The following is a 17,287-nucleotide window of genomic DNA, read 5'->3' as shown; positions in this document are numbered from 1 at the left end:
CATAGCATAAACAAATCTACTAAAAAAAATCATTACAGTACCTCCAAAGTTACACTTCTTTGGGAGTCAGGTGGTTCAGCCTGTATGAAAAAGAAAACATATTTTTGTAACATTTTTATTGATTATTGATAATTTATTGAAGTGCTGCCCATGAATAGTCAAATATACAAATGAAAGGTTAACAATGCATTAAAATAAAAAAAAACTGGTGTTATGTGAAAACCCCTACCTGGACAGGATGGACCCCAAGGCATGGGAAAATAAAGTCCTTATATCTGTGAAATAAGAATCTCATGAATTAAAGAAAAGAAATTCAGAAAGTAACCATATTACATATACTAACGGTACATCATCATGTATTAGGTTGACCAACACTTAATGTACACAGAAACATCTGCAAGAGCACAGCCAAAGAATCTCCACTGATAAAAATAAGTACAAGACTCAAGTTCTTCACCCACTTTTCAGACAGGCTAAGAATCCTGGGAGCTTCAGAAGGAAACTCTGCAACAGCAACAATTGCACTGATGCCAGCCTGGGAGGAATGACAAAACCTTATAAATCTTAAGGGTTTACATATCTCCAAGACTTATGGAACAAAGTGAACAATAGTAACTGTTATAACATATCAGCCATAATGCATGTCCTAAATTGTCAGTTCTCATATACTGCCAACATCAATTAACATGAACATTACATATCTCAACTCACCTCTTTTGCTCTTGTTATAACTTCATCCAGGTCCTTAAAAAGATATAAATGAGAGGCAATGCTAAAAACGTATGAATACTCCTTTATGCCTAATAGCAGTGTAACAATGTACTGTGTACAATAATGTTATGCTGAATGATATCAACTTAGTCGCTGCTATGATCGCTTCCCTGTTGTCTACTCACCAGTAAAGCGATCAGAGGAGCATACTGGAGCTAGAAGTACTAGAACAGGATGGAAAGTGATGAAGAAACTTGAAGATGATCTGATTCTGAGATCTCTTCCTTCTGTTCTGTTCCTTCCCTACCTCATTAAACTCCTCCGCGGAAATGTGACAGTGACAATCGATGTAGCCTTCCATTTCCTTGCCCAGTCTTCTTCCTTTACATCTGCAATCTCTAAATGTAATTGATAATTTATGATACCATCTCGAAAACCGTGAATCAAAACCAACTTTTGAACAAAATATGTATGTGAAACGCACCCCACTGAACTGTGTTGACCTTTAACCCTTGAAAATATCATTACTGCGCCTGCGTCATTCGTAAGCGGGAAAATTTCAAGATGGCGGAAAGTCATCCCCAAACGTCAGGTAAGAAAAAAAACAATTTTTGTTGTCGTTTGTGCTCTGTTTTCGATCAGTTACCTTATATTTGTGGCCGCATAGACATTCGTTAACTCCAGAGGTATTGTTTGTAAGATATAGGATCGGCGATTGTACACTTTTGACGAAAAAGTGTATGATACAGCCAGTGGTTGGGTCTTAGCAAGGAGGTTAAAAGTATAAAAAGCTCCTTGGTCTTAGCGACAACAAATTATGGATTTTGTTCTTCCATAGTTCATACAGATCCCCAGGCAAGTCAGAATGAGAAGCAGGAGACAACACCGGAGCAGGAACTGGACAATCTTATATGCAGCACGACAAGGAAGAGGAAGATTTGTCCACAGAAAATAACCAAACAACTGTCCAAGAAACTGAGGGCCCAGGCTGCCGCACTGGTTTGTCTTCCCTTCATTTGTTGCTAGCAACGCCCTGATATTGTATAATTTCCAAGCAGATGGGGGGGGGGCAATATCGTTATGTTTTCCAAACTGCCTTTTAGAGATTTTGTAACAGAAACTGGCAACCTTAGAGGAAAGGTAGAGTTGTAGGATGCAACTTATTTATAAGCATAACATTTTGTGAAACCAAGGAATTAGTGAAACCAAGGACGTGCTAGGTGAAACCAATACACGATGGTGGCGTTGACATATTCACTTGTATATCATTATGTATACTTTTTAACAGGATAATTATGTCCCAGTCGTGAAAAGTTCTATAGTCCTATCTGAGGACCACAATACAGCAGGTATGTCATTATATTTTGTTTCCTTTTGTATGGATCATTTTGTCTGAATCTGATAATGTGCATGTTTTATCTATTGTGAAAGTTATATGTTCAACACATCAAATTGATCAATGTTCTTCATCATTCCATTTCATTGATTCAGATGATCAGAGTCTCCTGGACAGATGCAGGGACTCCATGCACACCTTAGGACAACAGATCAAGGTGAGTCTCAGTACTGTACACTATCAACATGAAACGAGGTATGAAAAATGTCCAGGTTTTCATTCTAGTGTATAGCTGGCATGGCTATTTGTAAGCATTTTTTTGCACTCTACCCTATTACAACTTTGTTAACATTTTTTTTTGTGATTGCCCCTCCCCAGACCATTCCAGCAGTTATTGGGAAAGCAGAGAGAACTAAGAAGGTACTTCTGGAGCAGCCAGCAGTTGTCACCAAAACTGACAGGGTTCTCTTCAGGCCACACAAGGATGAAGCAAAGGTTTTCTATTTCAATGAAACATTTTATTTTGCTCTAGTGAACAGTTGCATACACAATGCTATGATATTGTACATACCTTGGTACATGTATAAAGGAAAAAGGTTATACATCAGTTAGTCATGGACTCCTTGTTGGCGTGAAATATGCCAGTCTTACTAGTCAATTGTCACATAAGTCAGTCTTGTCAATTCTTAGCATGATGTGATCCTGTTTCCTTTGCTAGATGGCAGCCTCTCTCACACCACTTCGGAATCAGCTGGACCGGAGCCCCGCCCCTACACCCTCCCCACGAGCCTCCCGAAGACTCCTGCTGGAGGACAAGGTCGCCTCCAAGTCGCTCAGGAAACATGCAGCCTCTGGTTACATTCTGAGGCAGAAAAACTAAGCCTTCAATGATAATAGCATCATTATGTCTGTTGTAATATAGTATACATGTAGTACCTATCACTGGAACTATTTTTTTCTGCTGTATCTTTTTATGTTGTCGCATTTTCTACTGTGTATAAAAATATATGAAAACTGTTGTGCCTTATGAATTCACTGAAGAACAGTAGTCTTCTCTCAGAGCTTTGTATGTGCTTGTCCCTTTGTTATGAACTTGTTTCTGTATTTTTAGCTCGTGCCTATCACTTTTTTGTGTACGGTAGTCTCCAATTCTACCCCTATGATCCATTGGAGTATATAGCCATCACATTAGAGAGAAACATTGGTGAGAGCAAACTGGCATCCAACTCCTACGTTCTTGTAAAAACACTTTGGTGATACTCACTGGTATGTAATTTGCTAAATGAATTTCATCACTTTTACACATGTATATATATATTTCTGCCAATAAGATGGTTGTAGTTTTTTGGCATCTTTATTTCTGCTTTTTCTATATTTTATTTCTATGAAGTGTTAAGTTATGGAGATATAGAGCTACATGACTTTAAGAGTCATTGCACGAGAAAACCAGGCAAAACCAGGCAGAGGTCGGAAGATGGGGGTCGGCCAAATCGGCTCATACTTTGTATGTGAGATAGGTATGAGGAACTATTAACAGCCATATAGTTTAAACCCTCCAGGTATTTTTCGTTATGGAGTTCTGGGACCCCCCTCTGAGACCCTCAAAAATCTAACAATTTATGGCTGAAAATTACTGAAATTACAATGGACACCACGGTAATTCTGATGACGATATGAACATGGGGTTTCTTTTGTCACATAGCTTGGGTCTTCTACTTTTACAAAACAAAAATTGAAGATGCAACATTAAAGTTAAAAGGGTATATCAGGGGGTTACCAGAACCAATGAAAACAGAATTTTCATCTTTCTAAATTTTAGTCATTTTTAAGTAGCTTTTTCTCCGTGACGCGGCAAATTTGATAAACGGTTTTACCGTTGCTGGAAAGAGGAACATCTGCTGATTCAAAAACAAGTGTCGTTTAATTGGGCCACGCATAATGCGGGCCGTGAACGAAGGGTCTTTATGGGGGTTTTCCGGGTTTTGGACCATAATAAATTAGCTAACAACGTCTCTTTACGGGGTAAATCATGGACATTTTTTGTGCAGCTGCATGGGATCAATGGACAATTGTTGAAAAATGCTAAAAATAATTAGAAATATTCGTTGGGGCTCCACATGGGGGATACAAGGATACCTAAAAAGCGAATTTAAACTGATTTTACACAATTTATCACATTTTATTTCTAATTTCCATTAGTAACTACCTTTCAAAATTAATTTTGTGCATTCACTTTGTGCTAAATAATATGGAGGCTATGTATGGGGGTTATCACAACACCATGTGTGAAACTAGCTACCATATACACAAGCCGCATGGGTGCATGCACTTAGATACAAGTACTCTAAATGAACACTATAGCAACAGGACTAAGAATAAAGCTAAACACAACCGTAAAAACAGGCAAATTCAACTGAAGGCCACTGAAAAAATTACTCAGGCCATTTAGGATCGCTGTATAAGTCAGCAGTAGGTCGGAAGATAGGAAGGTCTTTGAAATCCACTCATACTCAAGAGGGGCATTCTTCCCACTTTGGCTTTCTGAACAGTGAACAGTTTAGCATTTTCTATTTAGAACGTCTTTTCAGCTTGTATAATTTGCTATTTACGAAATTATCATGAAATGAAAGGCTTTTTACTTGGATTGTTTAGAAAACATCTTAAATGAACTGAGCATATCGTAAATGCCGTTAAGACCATATGACAACAAGGTGATTACCAAAGCTGGAAAATAACAGCACTGAAAGTATACATTCAATGTAGTCTGGAGGTTGGTTTTAATCATATACTAGTATATTATGATTGAGAATTTTAGTTTGTACGGCGTTCCAAAAGTGTATTTGTTGGAGACGCTCTTGCAAGCTTCGCAAATGTGGCAATCGCCCGCCCCGGGCATTTCTTTTTACAAAACTTATGTTTGCAAAAATAAAACACAAAAATGCAAAAAGTCTGCCAGGGCTGGTTTGTACTGACTTGTCTGGGATGCGGGAGCATGAAAATTTGGAATGTATCAGGAGAACTGTGCATATTTATTGTAAACGTCATTAGCCAAATCTTGATTTAAATATTCTAACTGCTAATCATCTAAGTGAAACAAAGTCATTCAAATTCATTTCATACTTAATTCTTACATCTTTAAAACATACCATATTATACATCTGTGATCTACAATAAGTTAGTTTTTCCACTTTCTGTCGGCGCACAGATGGTACTGTAGCCACTCCCCCTCTAATTAATCCCATTCCCCCATCCCGTCTCCCTTCCCCCGGTCATTCGTGCTTCCACGGTGCGCACTACCCTATACCTTGTTGTGTTATCTGTGCATAGACAGAAAGTGGGGTTCTCTTCGGAACTTGTGAAGAAGAGAACTAGAGTTGATAATAATTTACTTACTAGATGTAACATATTAATACTAACTAATATCCTCCGATTCAAGCAAAGACACTCATACACCAAAAGAAGGTACAAGTTGAGCTGTCCTAGATATTAGTACAACTTTGTTTTTCTTTCTCATTTGCCAAAGTCTCAAAAGTACACATGTGGAAAACTAAAACAAATTTCTACATGTCAACGTGCGCACAATGACCTGTAGATCTAGAGAAAATGGTCTATTTTCAAAATAGGACCAGTGCTATAAGAAAATGAAAGTGTTTTGCTATGTGCTTTTAAATTGTTCTTTCCTCTTCGATGTTTACAACCTTTTAGTTTTAGCACATTACATCATGAAATGAGACTTTTCATCTCTCTTGATTTTAATTTTCCCCAGAAACAGGAACACTATCCTTGCAGGATAGAAGACATGTTTCAGTTCATTCAGAAACAAGTCTGGTCTAATTACTGGACCACAAATCACACATAAATGGGCCATGGGTCTATTAGATCATACAAATCGATCATAAAATGTCGCAGTGAAGGGCAATATATGGCCGTTTTTGTGTAGTTGGGGGAAAACCATGCATGCATAGATTTGGGTCAAAAATTATGCCGGTTTAAGGGGGTTCTGCATGGGGGGGGGGCATAAGGATACTTGAAAAATTGAATTAATCCAATGCTTGCATAATGACAATATCCAGTAATTTAGGCCTGAATTGTCATAAATATATCAAGGAATAGTCGATGATGGTACAGTCAAGGATGGAGATACTTTTCTCATTTGAATTGATTGACATTATATTGTAACGCGATTCTAACTGGTCTGGGATTTTTATTTGGTAAAATTTACTGCTGATTTGTTATTAGATGACGGATTTTTAATGAATTGGTTTCCTTATCTTATAAGTATAACCAGATGTTCCTGTATATGTAAATGCTAACTAGTCCATTTAATCCAATAATGAAAGCCTGAGTATATTTGGCAAACCTGTATTTTCAGTGGCCTTTAGTTGAATTTGACTGTTTTTACTGTTATATTTAGCTTACATGCCACATATTCTTAGTCCTCTTGCTAGATTGTCCATTTGGAGTACTTGTATCTACGTGTATGCACCCATGTGGCTTGTGTTTTTTTTTTGGTAGCTGGTTTCACACATGGTGTTCTGATGAACCCCATACTTAGCCTTTATAATATTTAGCACAAAGTGAATGCATAAAATTAATTTTGAAAGATAGTTACTAATGGAAATTAGAAATAAAATGTGATAAATTGTGTAAAATCAATTTAAATTCGCTTTTTAGGTATCCTTGTATCCCCCATGTGGAGCCCCAACGAATATTTCTAATTATTTTTAGCATTTTTCAACAATTGTCCATTGATCCCATGCAGCTGCACAAAAAATGTCCATGATTTACCCCGTAAAGAGACGTTGTTAGCTAATTTATTATGGTCCAAAACCCGGAAAACCCCCATAAAGACCCTTCGTTCACGGCCCGCGTTATGCGTGGCCCAATTAAACGACACTTGTTTTTGAATCAGCAGATGTTCCTCTCTCCAGCAACGGTAAAACCGTTTATCAAATTTGCCGCGTCACGGAGAAAAAGCTACTTAAAAATGACTAAAATTTAGAAAGATGAAAATTCTGTTTTCATTGGTTCTGGTAACCCCCTGATATACCCTTTTAACTTTAATGTTGCATCTTCAATTTTTGTTTTGTAAAAGTAGAAGACCCAAGATATGTGACAAAAGACATCCCATGTTCATATCATCATCAGAATTACCGTGGTATCCATTGTAATTTCAGTAATTTTCAGCCATAAATTGTTAGATTTTTGAGGGTCTCAGAGGGGGGTCCCAGAACTCCATAACGAAAAATACCTGGAGGGTTTAAACTATATGGCTGTTAATAGTTCCTCATACCTATCTCACATACAAAGTATGAGCCGATTTGGCCGACCCCCATCTTCCGGCCTCTGCCTGGTTTTCTCGTGCAATGACTCTTAAGAAGATTAGATATCTAAATTTTCTGTGGAAGAAGACTACCATCCAGTTGATCTGATAAACTTTTTAAGGGCAGGAATTGTGTAACCTCTAAACAGATGTTGAGACGAAAGGTGAGGTTTCCTGACTTCCAGGTTAACCTATTTGACAGTCAGTAGTCAGATAAGCAAGGCTGTAAAAGAACATTATTATCTTCCATCTCAACAGCTGTTTCTAGATTGGGAATTTTAAGTGGAATGTACAGTATATACATGTGTATATACATGTTCAACGGTCACAAAAATATGTTGATAGTTAACTTGCTAACATCTTTATTCTGTGCCACCCACAGCCACATCAGGCTGACCTTTCTATTTTGTAAGTAGTGTGTTTTGATGACAAGTAAAATGCCTAACACATGGAGTAATGGTGTCTTCTCTACTCTATGACAAATCACACAACATTCTGCACATGTATTATCATCATCTGTCACACCCTTTACAGAGTGTATGAAACACCCCCAACACTGAGCCTCCAACACTGCACCGTGATGACCTATACCAGTTAAGTTTGATAAATACTCTGGAAAAATAACTTCAGAAGGCTTTACAATTTTCCTTTAATCTCCAAGCAGATCTTTCGGTGAGGGAAAACAGTAACCAAATGGCCAGACTGGCCACATTGTTGCAGACTGGCCAATTGGATACTGTCTTCCCTCACCGAAATATCTGCTTGGAGGGAAATTGTTACAGACTGGTCAATTGGATACTGTCTTCCAACACTGAAAGATCTGCTTGAAGATTAATTTTCCTGTACCCAACACAAATTTGTGTAAAAAAACAATATTTTTGAAGAAAATGACAATTTATGCTGTAAGTTCAACCAAACTACCACATAAGTTTTATTCCAAGGAAGCCAGCACATCCTGTCTAATTTTACATCTTATCTTAATCCTGCACAAGTGTAACAACATTCCAGCCATGTACGTGTATGCCATTGATAATTTGATATCTTATAAAGTTACCCTGTCTATGATATATCTTGCTACTCAACTTTCCCTAAGCAACATCACTCAACTTATAGAACGGTCCATGGCAGACTGACACACTTTGTCCAGCAATATCACAAGGCACAGCACACTTCATGTGGAGTCCCCAAGTGGCAGCATGTTTCATTTCCTACACAATCAATTTGAAGTAGGTGACTCTGAACAATACAGTCTTCAGTTGTACCACAACATACATCATGTAAAGACATCTGTGCCATCCTGCTATCATCTGTATCCTACAGTTGTGTAGCCCCAAACCCCGACCAGATCCTCTGCCTCACTGGGAGTTCAGGAAGTTCAACAACTCGGCCCTGTTCTTGTCTCGCTGCAACAAGAATGTAGAAAAACAAACCTTCATATGCTTTTGCTGCAAATCTTTAAATGTTCATGGTTTTATTTTTGCTGTGACCTCATGAATTTATGACACTGCAAATATGCATTTGAGATGTATCACTACTGCACTATAGGATTGGTTGGCCACAAACAGTCTAAAGAAATACAGTAATGGTTTCAACGTTTACAAATGAAGCAGGATTATAAACATGTACAAACCTACAGCAATACTTACCTCCTTGTCCTTTTTGGACTTCTTGACCTTGAGTTTGATTTTGTGGCCAGAGATAACACTTCTCTGTTCTTCCTTCTCCTTCTTGTCTTTCATGTACTACATTTGTGTCAATAAGAAAAGTGCACAACAGTTTTTGATGACATGGTAAATGTAACTTCTGTAGCCAAGTCAGGCAAAATACAACACCACTTATCTATGCTTGGCACTTGGTGACTTAAAGGATTTCAACTAAAAAATGATTCAACATGTAAAATCTATACGGATACAAACAAATGAAATGTCCCATCACTCTAGATCTAGATAAACCTGTAACCTTGCAGTAGCATGCTGGCCTTGTTATGTGGAGACCACTGAGTAAGAAAAAAAGCACTGTGATCAGCTTCAGTTTTGTTCAATGTACGCAAAATGTATCACCTTTGACAGCTGCACAGGACGGCTACTTTTACTTTCAGCATACTTCTTGGATTTCTTCTTGCTTCGATGCTTCTTCTTCTTCTCAGTCTACAGGAAGCTCACATGACAGCAGGCATGTGTGTGATCAGGAGGGGGAGAAGGTGACTCAGGGAGGATCATAAAAAATAAATATCGTTAGAATGAGCTTTACATTTAACATCCGAGGATTAATTAGTGAAAAAACGCAAACTATGTAGCATGTATTCCTGCTTTTTGTAAAAAATGTCTTGAAAAGAGACTTTGTTTTTAGACTTGCATGAAAAGTTTCTTCACTTAAACCTGGCACATACACTCTTTTCTATTCATAGTACATGTATTGTGGTACCTACTACTACATTATAATGTTACTGTTCCCAACTCACCTTCTTATGTTTGTCCTTCTTCCTCTTCTTCCTTTCATCATCTGTTATATTAATAAAGAACAAGACAAAAAAATGTCACAGGACTGCATTAATTGCAGGACTTGCAATTCCTAAGTCAATGTGAATGCTGCCTGTACTGACCCATCATACCTGAGCTTGAGCTATGTGAAGAACTGGAAGATGATGATGATGATGATGTGCTGCTTGGTCGAGACCTTCCGTCCTTTTTGTGCCTCCTACGTCTGTCTTCTGAAAAAAAAAGGCACAGTTAGGGCATTCATTCCCTTCCCTCTGACCATACATTTTTACATCATGGTAGAAGAAAAGAACAAACACATGTCCATAAGCAAGAACTCCGATTGGCTTTGAGTTGTCACAGTTTTTTTGTAACGTTACAGCATGGTATTGAGGATGGGCAATTCAAAAGTTCAACTGCTTCCAAGAAATATTCCATACCCAAAACAACTGACATGATGTAATCAAGTGCCAAACTATCTGGCAGGATAATCAGAGGAGTAGACTAGAATGGAGTAGACTGCAATAGTAACTGATAGCACATGTAGTGATGTACCTTCACTGCTGGAACTGGACACGCTGCTGTCTGAACTGCTACTGCTGCTGCTGTCTCTTTCATGTTTCCTCTTCTTTTTCACATGTCCTGCACACAAGAAATTCTTCTTTAACATAAAATCATACACCTGTACACATGGTTTGGATGGAAATGTAAAGCCGACAGTCCAAGATACATTATCAGTGATAATCTCAAGTGCTATGTTTCAGGTACAAGCTGCTTTGCCTTACATAAGCCATATCATCTTAATATTTAATGATATTCGCCCCTCTCTAAGTTTGATACTAAAATAGTTAATCTAATTGAAATGCACAAATGTTACTTGTTCGCCTTCATTTGCAAAAGTAACTGTGCTGTTTAACCTTCTCCCTGCTGCCTAAGCCTGTATACAAATAAGGTGCCAAACGTCTACTTTGGCAGGGAGAAGGTTAATTAGTTACTCACTCCTGTCCTCACTATGCCTGCTGGGGCTCCTCTTTCTGCCCATTCTCTCTGCAAATAGGAACAAAACCATGGAAATAAATGCAAAATCTTGGAAACATAGAGATTCTGAACACCACTTCAGGCAGAAATACACTTTTCTTCAAACAAAACACAAAGTACCAAAACATTCTTTTACTACTTTATACCTTCAAAGACTTTTTGGACATCTTTCAATAAAATCAGATGAGACACACAAATCTGCCACCCCCCTCCCCATTATGTTAAATTCCACATATGCCGCGTTTCCTTGAAACAAGCAAAGAATACAATTGAAGATGGCTTTTTAGTAAAATGATACCGTCATCTGAGAGGTATATCTGTCCGTAAATGTGACCAACAATCCTAAAATCACGTTAAGAAGAAGCAAAACTCCACATACCAGCCTCTCTGGAAGCCATGTTGGAAGTATGGATGTGATCATTTTTGAGTAGGGGAATTCGGTGAACTTTGTATTCAGTATAAGCTCTTAATAAAACGATTTAATAGAACATGTATCATAAATATAACATATATTAATGTGAACTAATTTTATCACACTATGCAGACGTATTAAATATTTCTCTAAGATGTTTAAAATCATGCTAATATTTTTTAGGCTATGAAAAGAATCCCCTAAAGTACACTGGACTAGTCGGACAACCTTTGACCGGAAATCTTTGGGAGCGGGACTTCTGTGGAGCTGCATCTTTCTCAGTCAGATATCGTCTGATAGGATGCGCTGGCACGACCCAGGTCCTCAAAAATTGTAATCTTATGCTTTCTTATAAGTCAGAGTAGACGGCCAAGATGATTCGAACCTTCTGTACAGCCAGAAACGCGTGCGCTGCGGCCAGAAAACACCGGCCGGCTGTCCGGAGAAAAGGACAGACGAAGGTAACTACACATTACAGTACGCCATACTAGTAGCAGGATGGTCCAATACATGTAACTGTTATTAGTAAAATGAAAACCCTTTGTATACATCTATGTAGCACAAGTACCGTTGGCAGAGTCAACTCTGTAGCTGTGCAGCTAGCTTGACGTAGGGCTTCACTAAATTATAATGGTTAAAAAAAAGATAAATCAAAAGCAAGAACAAAGCCTTATACGTTATACATGTAGAGTATTTCCCAGCTTGCTTATAAATGTACCATTTTCAAATTCAACACACAGATAAGCTTTAAGTTATACAGTTACATGTACCTAAAAAGGTAAATGATGATGACACACATTTAAAGATAAGGTAATGTTAACTGTTGTGTAATTTTATTACCTTTTCACAATGAGTCATATCAACATGGTTTTTACTTCAGTGTTCATAATTTGATTGTTTCACAGATCCATGTTCCCGGTATAGCCGCCCAGCCCCCAGCCCAGTCCCAGATGACCCACGACTGGATCGGCCCAGCAGACCCCAGCTCCAACCTCAGGCCCATCAAGTTCAGGGTTCCCTCAGGAGAGACAGCAGCAGAGGAGAGACTCCGACAGCTGAGGGATGACACACAGGAGTGGAACCAGGCCTTCTGGTCCAACCACAACCAGCAGTTCAACAAGGTAATGTTACCTGACTCTGATCTCCAAGCAGATGGGAGGATCCATTCTCAGTGTTCTGCTCATGTTTTTGTAACATTTGCATTTTTTTTCATACATGTATTGCACTTTTTTAAAACTATTCAGAGGAATTCAACACTGAAAAGGCATACTAAGTGTTGCAAAAAACATTGAGCAAAACACCAAGAATGAGCCAGGTCCTTGCATATATCTGCTTGGAGATTACCAGACACAATCTGAATAATACTTTGTTTACCAAGTATTCATCTCATGTGAGAAGTGATCATGAGTCAATCAGTATGATGACTATTTAATCAAATGTTTGGATTTTAATTATCTTGTCTTATTGTTATCATGACTTATAGGAGAAGGCAGACTTTATCAGGAGCTGGTTGGAAAAGGAGGATTGCAATTCAGTTCGTGCTGATGGTGAGTCTTTATGAAATTCATTTTGAGTCCTTTTTTTGCATCCACAGCCTGCTATTAAACATTACATGGAATTATACTGCTGCCTGGAGGGTTATAACTAAGATGAGCTTTACAAGGGCATTGCTGATTGCGTATCTGTAAAATCTGACCATGTTTCTCCCTACAGGAAGTAAAAGAATGCCTCCAGCTGAGGACATGTCAGAGTTTTACAGGACATTTCTGACTGAGCATCAACATAGCCAACTGCAGTATCAGCGGTAAGTCTGACATAGGGATATAAAATGTCAATATAACATTTCAGGAAAGTAAATTGGATGTGCATGTACCAGAATTGCATATGTCCCTTCAGATCCTGAAGTGTAGATGTAACAGAGCATTTGACATCACAGTCTTTTTTGCCTCTCATAGTCCAGTTAGTATTCAACCATCCACAGACAGTTTATCCCTGACTTGTTTTCAGTTGTTTTATTGTTCAATCATTACAAATATAACTACTGGTAAGATAAACTAAATTTCTTTCTTATCTTCCTTTTTTTGCAGAGAGTGGTACAAGAGGAATCTCTACATCATCTATCTGTCATTTAGAGTGAAGATGTCCAGGCTGGTGTCAAGGGGGATGATGAGAAGATAATGAAGTCTTTGTCAGTAGTTTAACACTTATAAAACAAAGTTTCAGGTTACCAACATGCAATGAATTCAATATTATGCTATTTGTTTGTACATGTACAATATTTATGTAAAAACATTTGATGTAATACAAAAATAGATTGTCTATAAATGATTGTCAATAAATGGTGTATGAAATTCCTGTGGTGTGTTCCCTCTTCTCTTGCAAACTCCTCCCATGTCATCATCTGTCATACTGTTGACAGAGTTGCAGCACATATAAAGTTCAACCTCCAATACCTACTGAGGTACAACATATATAGACATAGATTCAATTGGTTCTTTAATAGATAGAAAACAGCGGGTGCGCTACAAGGACTGTTTTTCGGAATGGAGCGAGACAACATGTGGTCTCCCCCAAGGGACTGTTTTGGGGCCCTTAGTTTTCCTGGCCTTGATAAACAGCGCCGCTGAAAACGCGACATCAAATCGATGGAAATTCGTGGACGATTTGAACTTGATCGAGAGTCGTCAGATAAGCGGGAACTCTACGATCCAACACGATCTCGACGAGTTGAATAACTGGTCAACGGTCCACAGAATGCAGCTTCACCCGAAAAAGTGCAAGGTTATGTACCTACACTTTTCGAGAACTGTACCACCACTACCACCACTCAAAATAGACGACCACCCCCTACAGGAAGTGAAAGTGGCGAAGTTACTGGGCTTGCACCTGCAAGCAGACCTCAGATGGGACGTTCATGTGGAACACATGGTGAAGAAAGGCGGCACGAGGCTGTTCCTACTTAGAAAACTGAAGACTTTCCGATTATCTATAGAGGACTTACTCACAATCTACACAAGCTACGTCCGACCAGTGTGTGAGTACGCAGTACCAGCGTGGCATCCAGGCCTTACACAAGCACAACGTAACCAGCTGGAGAGAATCCAACGCCGTGCCGTCAGAACTATCCTTGGCAAAAACTACACTAACTATGCTGACGCCTGTCTCCTACTTGGCCTCGAGACTTTGGAACGACGGCGAGACCACCTCTGCTTGACTTTTGCCAAAAAACTCTTACAATCTCCCGACTACCGGCATTGGTTCCCTCCCCGCCGTGGGGACATCAGTGGACGTACAACACGGTCCAGTAACCAGATTGACTGTTTTAGAACAAGAACCGAACGTTTTAGAAACAGCGCACTACCATACATGGTTAAGTTACTGAATAACTCTGAAACGGCAATGTAAGAGTAATCTGTTGCTAATGTTGTACAACAGCCTTTTTTTACTGCGTAACGTTTAACATGTATATTGACTATAAATCCATTTTCTAAAGCAGAGGAATATTTTACGATTTATAAATTTTAACAATATTTAATAATATGTAATAAGTTTTTAACAATAATACCCATATTTTAATGACATTTTGTGACCTCGGAGCAATTCAGGCAGCCAGTATGGCTGCCTGCGAGTCTGTTGTCAATGTGATGGTAATTGAAATTGTGTATGTTTGGAGTTTTCAATTTGAAATAAACCATTCTATCTATCTATCTATCTATCTATCTATAATTTTGCTGTAGGAGAAGCAAACACTGTGCCTATTGTGAACCTAGAGTGTAACACCCCCATATTTGAATGGCATGTCCCACAATAACAAAGATGGCGGCCCCCTGTAGAAATTTTTTCGCGTGTGCTTCACGCCTTCCGATCGACTTACTTGGCGTAACCTCTACAGTACAAAAATGCCTCTTTTTTCAGCATTCAACAACAAGGATAGGCGTAATCACAAGATATGTAAAGACCCGGTACATTGCAAGGTACTGTTCATTTTAATATCGGCTTGGCACCGGTGGTTGGGGGAGGGGGGCATTCTTTATGTCGCAAAAAATCATAATAATTTGCGTTTTGAAATTTTGCCGGCTTACAAGTTAATGTTTCAGCCTTAGAATAACTTGTCCAATAATATGTTTCACATACAAATTATGTATCACAACTCATACGTCAAAAAGTTCATATATGAGTTATGACATTTTGATTTTTTAAAAAATACGTTATACTATACTCAGTATATTGCTGTAGTTTCAGGAAGTTAGAGTGCTCCTTGAATTCCAGAGAGCGACAGCTGAATGTCGAAGACGAAGGCAGAATTCAGGATAGGTAAGATGATTTTATTCCCTCTATACATAATTTTTTTCTCCTGATTTGTGCGTTTTGAAGATTTGGATAGGCGGAGTGACAATTGATTTTTCTTGCCCAGATTACTCAAGAAGGTTATACCGCTCTGGAGATCGAGAATGGCATATGAAGACCAACTAAAGGTAAACATTTACTTTAGCACATTCAAGGGTGTCTTGTTTAACATTGAGGCTAACATTATATATAACGTTATATCAATAAAAATAATAGTACATCCCCTGTTACCTCCAAGAATTAAACACCAATACTAGTATATGATATGAAACTTCATTTCAGACTTTGCTATCTAGTGTATGGAATATTGAGTGCATGGTATATTTCATATTGCATTCATTATGCTTCAGTGGAAATACCATGAAGCAGCCCATGTGTTGAAGATTCTGTCCAGGAAGCTGTCAGCAGTCTGTCCTGCAGACTCACCCGTCATGAGGCAGGCTGAGGAGAACAGCGGCATGTGTTGTCCACTGGATGCTACCAAACCCTCTGTGAGTCTTTTTTTAATGCCGGTGTCATTCATCTATCTGAACCTCTTTGACCTATCTATTTGAACAGGACCCATGAATGTGTGTAGATGCATAGATCCATTCAAGTCAACTAACATGTTCAAACTGCAATAATCTAGTCTCAAATTGTCCAAACTTACTTTAACAAGAATATTTTCTGGTTCAGCCCATCACAGAAGGCTACAGAAACAAGTCCAACTTCTCTATCAACAAGGGACTGGATGGGAATGAGAAGACAGTGGGACTGTTTTCTGGCAGAGGAAGACGTATGTGTCAAATATCCTCATACAACAAACTATGTTTTGTGCATAACTCCACTAGTGCTGGTTGCAATGGAAATTGCCTCCACTTTTCATTGTACCTGCACAGCTCTACAGGTATATAGTCTAATTGTCCGTACCTCCCTATTCCCCACAGGATATAACATCATCTGTGTCCCAGCAGACAGGTGTGTCAACATACCTGAGTCACATCTACAGGTAGCTAGGGTACGTAACATTCTCTCTTTCCAACAAAGAGATTATATAACCTGCGTCTCTGCTGTACCACAGGGCAGGGGGGGGATGGCTAGAAGTCTTCCAAAGCACATTTGGCATAGCAGGCATCCTTCTGATTAGAATATTTGGCATATAGCAATCATACATGTATTTTATAAAATTATTCATAACTACTATAATCATAGTTAATGAGTACATGTATCTCAAAGAGGGTGGTAGCTCTGCTTCCTATAGCCTTGTGGGGACTACCAGTACTCCTGATCTGGTTTCCATTCAAACTGTCCAATGATCAATGTTTATGATATTTTTTTAATGAATTATTTTAAACCATATGTTGTGACAGCTGTACCAGCAGTACATCCGGTCCTCTCCTCTGCCGGCCTGCATCCTGTTCCACGAGGGAGGGCACTGGAGGGAGATCACGGTCAGAACCAACATGGCGGGGGACAAGATGGTCATCATCACCTTCTTCCCTGCTGACCTCTCACAGGTCAGGAACAGGATATATTTCATTTACACAGTACTGAAAAGTTGTTTGTATCTAATCAACTCAAACTGCATGTACATTGTATTTCAGTCTGAATTAAGCCATTCACGTTCAGCAAAGTCTGACCAGAATACTGGCACTATACGTATA

General features: G+C 38.7%; 5 protein-coding genes across 10 annotated transcripts in view; 3 read left to right on the top strand and 2 right to left on the bottom strand.

The window, feature by feature from the left end:
• The window catches only part of LOC109483708 (putative deoxyribonuclease TATDN3), a 3,099-nt gene extending 1,925 nt beyond the window's left edge, over positions 1–1,174 (bottom strand). The window contains exons 1-5 of one of the 3 annotated variants that reach the window (XM_019786750.1): positions 1,019–1,174; positions 712–744; positions 462–535; positions 230–275; positions 42–80 (exon numbers count right to left, since the gene is read on the bottom strand). In XM_019786750.1, coding sequence (XP_019642309.1) covers positions 42–80; positions 230–275; positions 462–535; positions 712–744; positions 1,019–1,072 — 246 coding nt within the window. In that variant the 5' untranslated portion in view covers positions 1,073–1,174. The remainder of the gene's footprint in view (positions 1–41; positions 81–229; positions 276–461; positions 536–711; positions 745–1,018) is intronic. The other 2 variants (XM_019786751.1, XM_019786752.1) reach the window with 2 other exon arrangements.
• Positions 1,175–1,203: 29 nt separating this feature from the next.
• LOC109483714 lies at positions 1,204–3,429 on the top strand. 2 transcript variants are annotated; one of them, XM_019786761.1, is made up of 6 exons: positions 1,204–1,303; positions 1,550–1,710; positions 2,000–2,060; positions 2,203–2,264; positions 2,426–2,542; positions 2,766–3,429. In XM_019786761.1, the coding sequence occupies exons 1-6, from the start codon at positions 1,276–1,278 to the stop codon at positions 2,925–2,927; spliced, it is 591 nt and encodes a 196-aa protein (XP_019642320.1). In that variant the 5' UTR covers positions 1,204–1,275; the 3' UTR covers positions 2,928–3,429. The 2 variants fall into 2 exon arrangements, with proteins under 2 accessions (XP_019642320.1, XP_019642321.1); XM_019786762.1 differs by having other exon boundaries at positions 1,261–1,303; positions 1,559–1,710.
• A 4,240-nt stretch (positions 3,430–7,669) lies between these two features.
• On the bottom strand, positions 7,670–11,295 carry LOC109483717 (protein FAM133-like). Of its 3 annotated transcripts, none has more exons than XM_019786765.1 (8): positions 11,265–11,295; positions 10,847–10,894; positions 10,403–10,489; positions 9,982–10,080; positions 9,832–9,872; positions 9,431–9,517; positions 9,017–9,112; positions 7,670–8,773 (listed from the first exon to the last, which is right to left on the bottom strand). In XM_019786765.1, exons 1-8 carry the CDS (start codon positions 11,281–11,283, stop codon positions 8,726–8,728), a joined length of 525 nt encoding a protein of 174 aa, XP_019642324.1. In that variant the 5' UTR covers positions 11,284–11,295; the 3' UTR covers positions 7,670–8,725. The 3 variants fall into 3 exon arrangements, with proteins under 3 accessions (XP_019642324.1, XP_019642325.1, XP_019642326.1); XM_019786766.1 differs by having other exon boundaries at positions 9,982–10,077; XM_019786767.1 differs by lacking the exon at positions 11,265–11,295 and adding an exon at positions 11,032–11,231.
• A 236-nt stretch (positions 11,296–11,531) lies between these two features.
• On the top strand, positions 11,532–13,648 carry LOC109483716 (apoptogenic protein 1, mitochondrial-like). Its single transcript, XM_019786764.1, has 5 exons — positions 11,532–11,758; positions 12,203–12,418; positions 12,781–12,844; positions 13,011–13,101; positions 13,385–13,648. The coding sequence occupies exons 1-5, from the start codon at positions 11,672–11,674 to the stop codon at positions 13,473–13,475; spliced, it is 549 nt and encodes a 182-aa protein (XP_019642323.1). The 5' UTR covers positions 11,532–11,671; the 3' UTR covers positions 13,476–13,648.
• A 1,434-nt stretch (positions 13,649–15,082) lies between these two features.
• Positions 15,083–17,287, top strand: part of LOC109483670 (tRNA (uracil(54)-C(5))-methyltransferase homolog-B-like) — a 4,535-nt gene continuing 2,330 nt past the window's right edge. Inside the window, exons 1-7 of the mRNA XM_019786706.1 lie at positions 15,083–15,271; positions 15,534–15,611; positions 15,712–15,772; positions 15,995–16,135; positions 16,320–16,419; positions 16,571–16,641; positions 16,994–17,211. Coding sequence (XP_019642265.1) covers positions 15,090–15,271; positions 15,534–15,611; positions 15,712–15,772; positions 15,995–16,135; positions 16,320–16,419; positions 16,571–16,641; positions 16,994–17,211 — 851 coding nt within the window. The 5' untranslated portion in view covers positions 15,083–15,089. The remainder of the gene's footprint in view (positions 15,272–15,533; positions 15,612–15,711; positions 15,773–15,994; positions 16,136–16,319; positions 16,420–16,570; positions 16,642–16,993; positions 17,212–17,287) is intronic.

Source organism: Branchiostoma belcheri, unplaced genomic scaffold, assembly GCF_001625305.1.
Source record: "Branchiostoma belcheri isolate BF01 breed outbred unplaced genomic scaffold, Haploidv18h27 scaffold66, whole genome shotgun sequence".
Classification (NCBI taxonomy): Eukaryota; Metazoa; Chordata; class Leptocardii; order Amphioxiformes; family Branchiostomatidae; genus Branchiostoma; species Branchiostoma belcheri.
The sequence above is the reverse complement of the archived record's forward strand: the minus strand, read 5'-3'. Positions and strand labels throughout refer to the sequence as shown.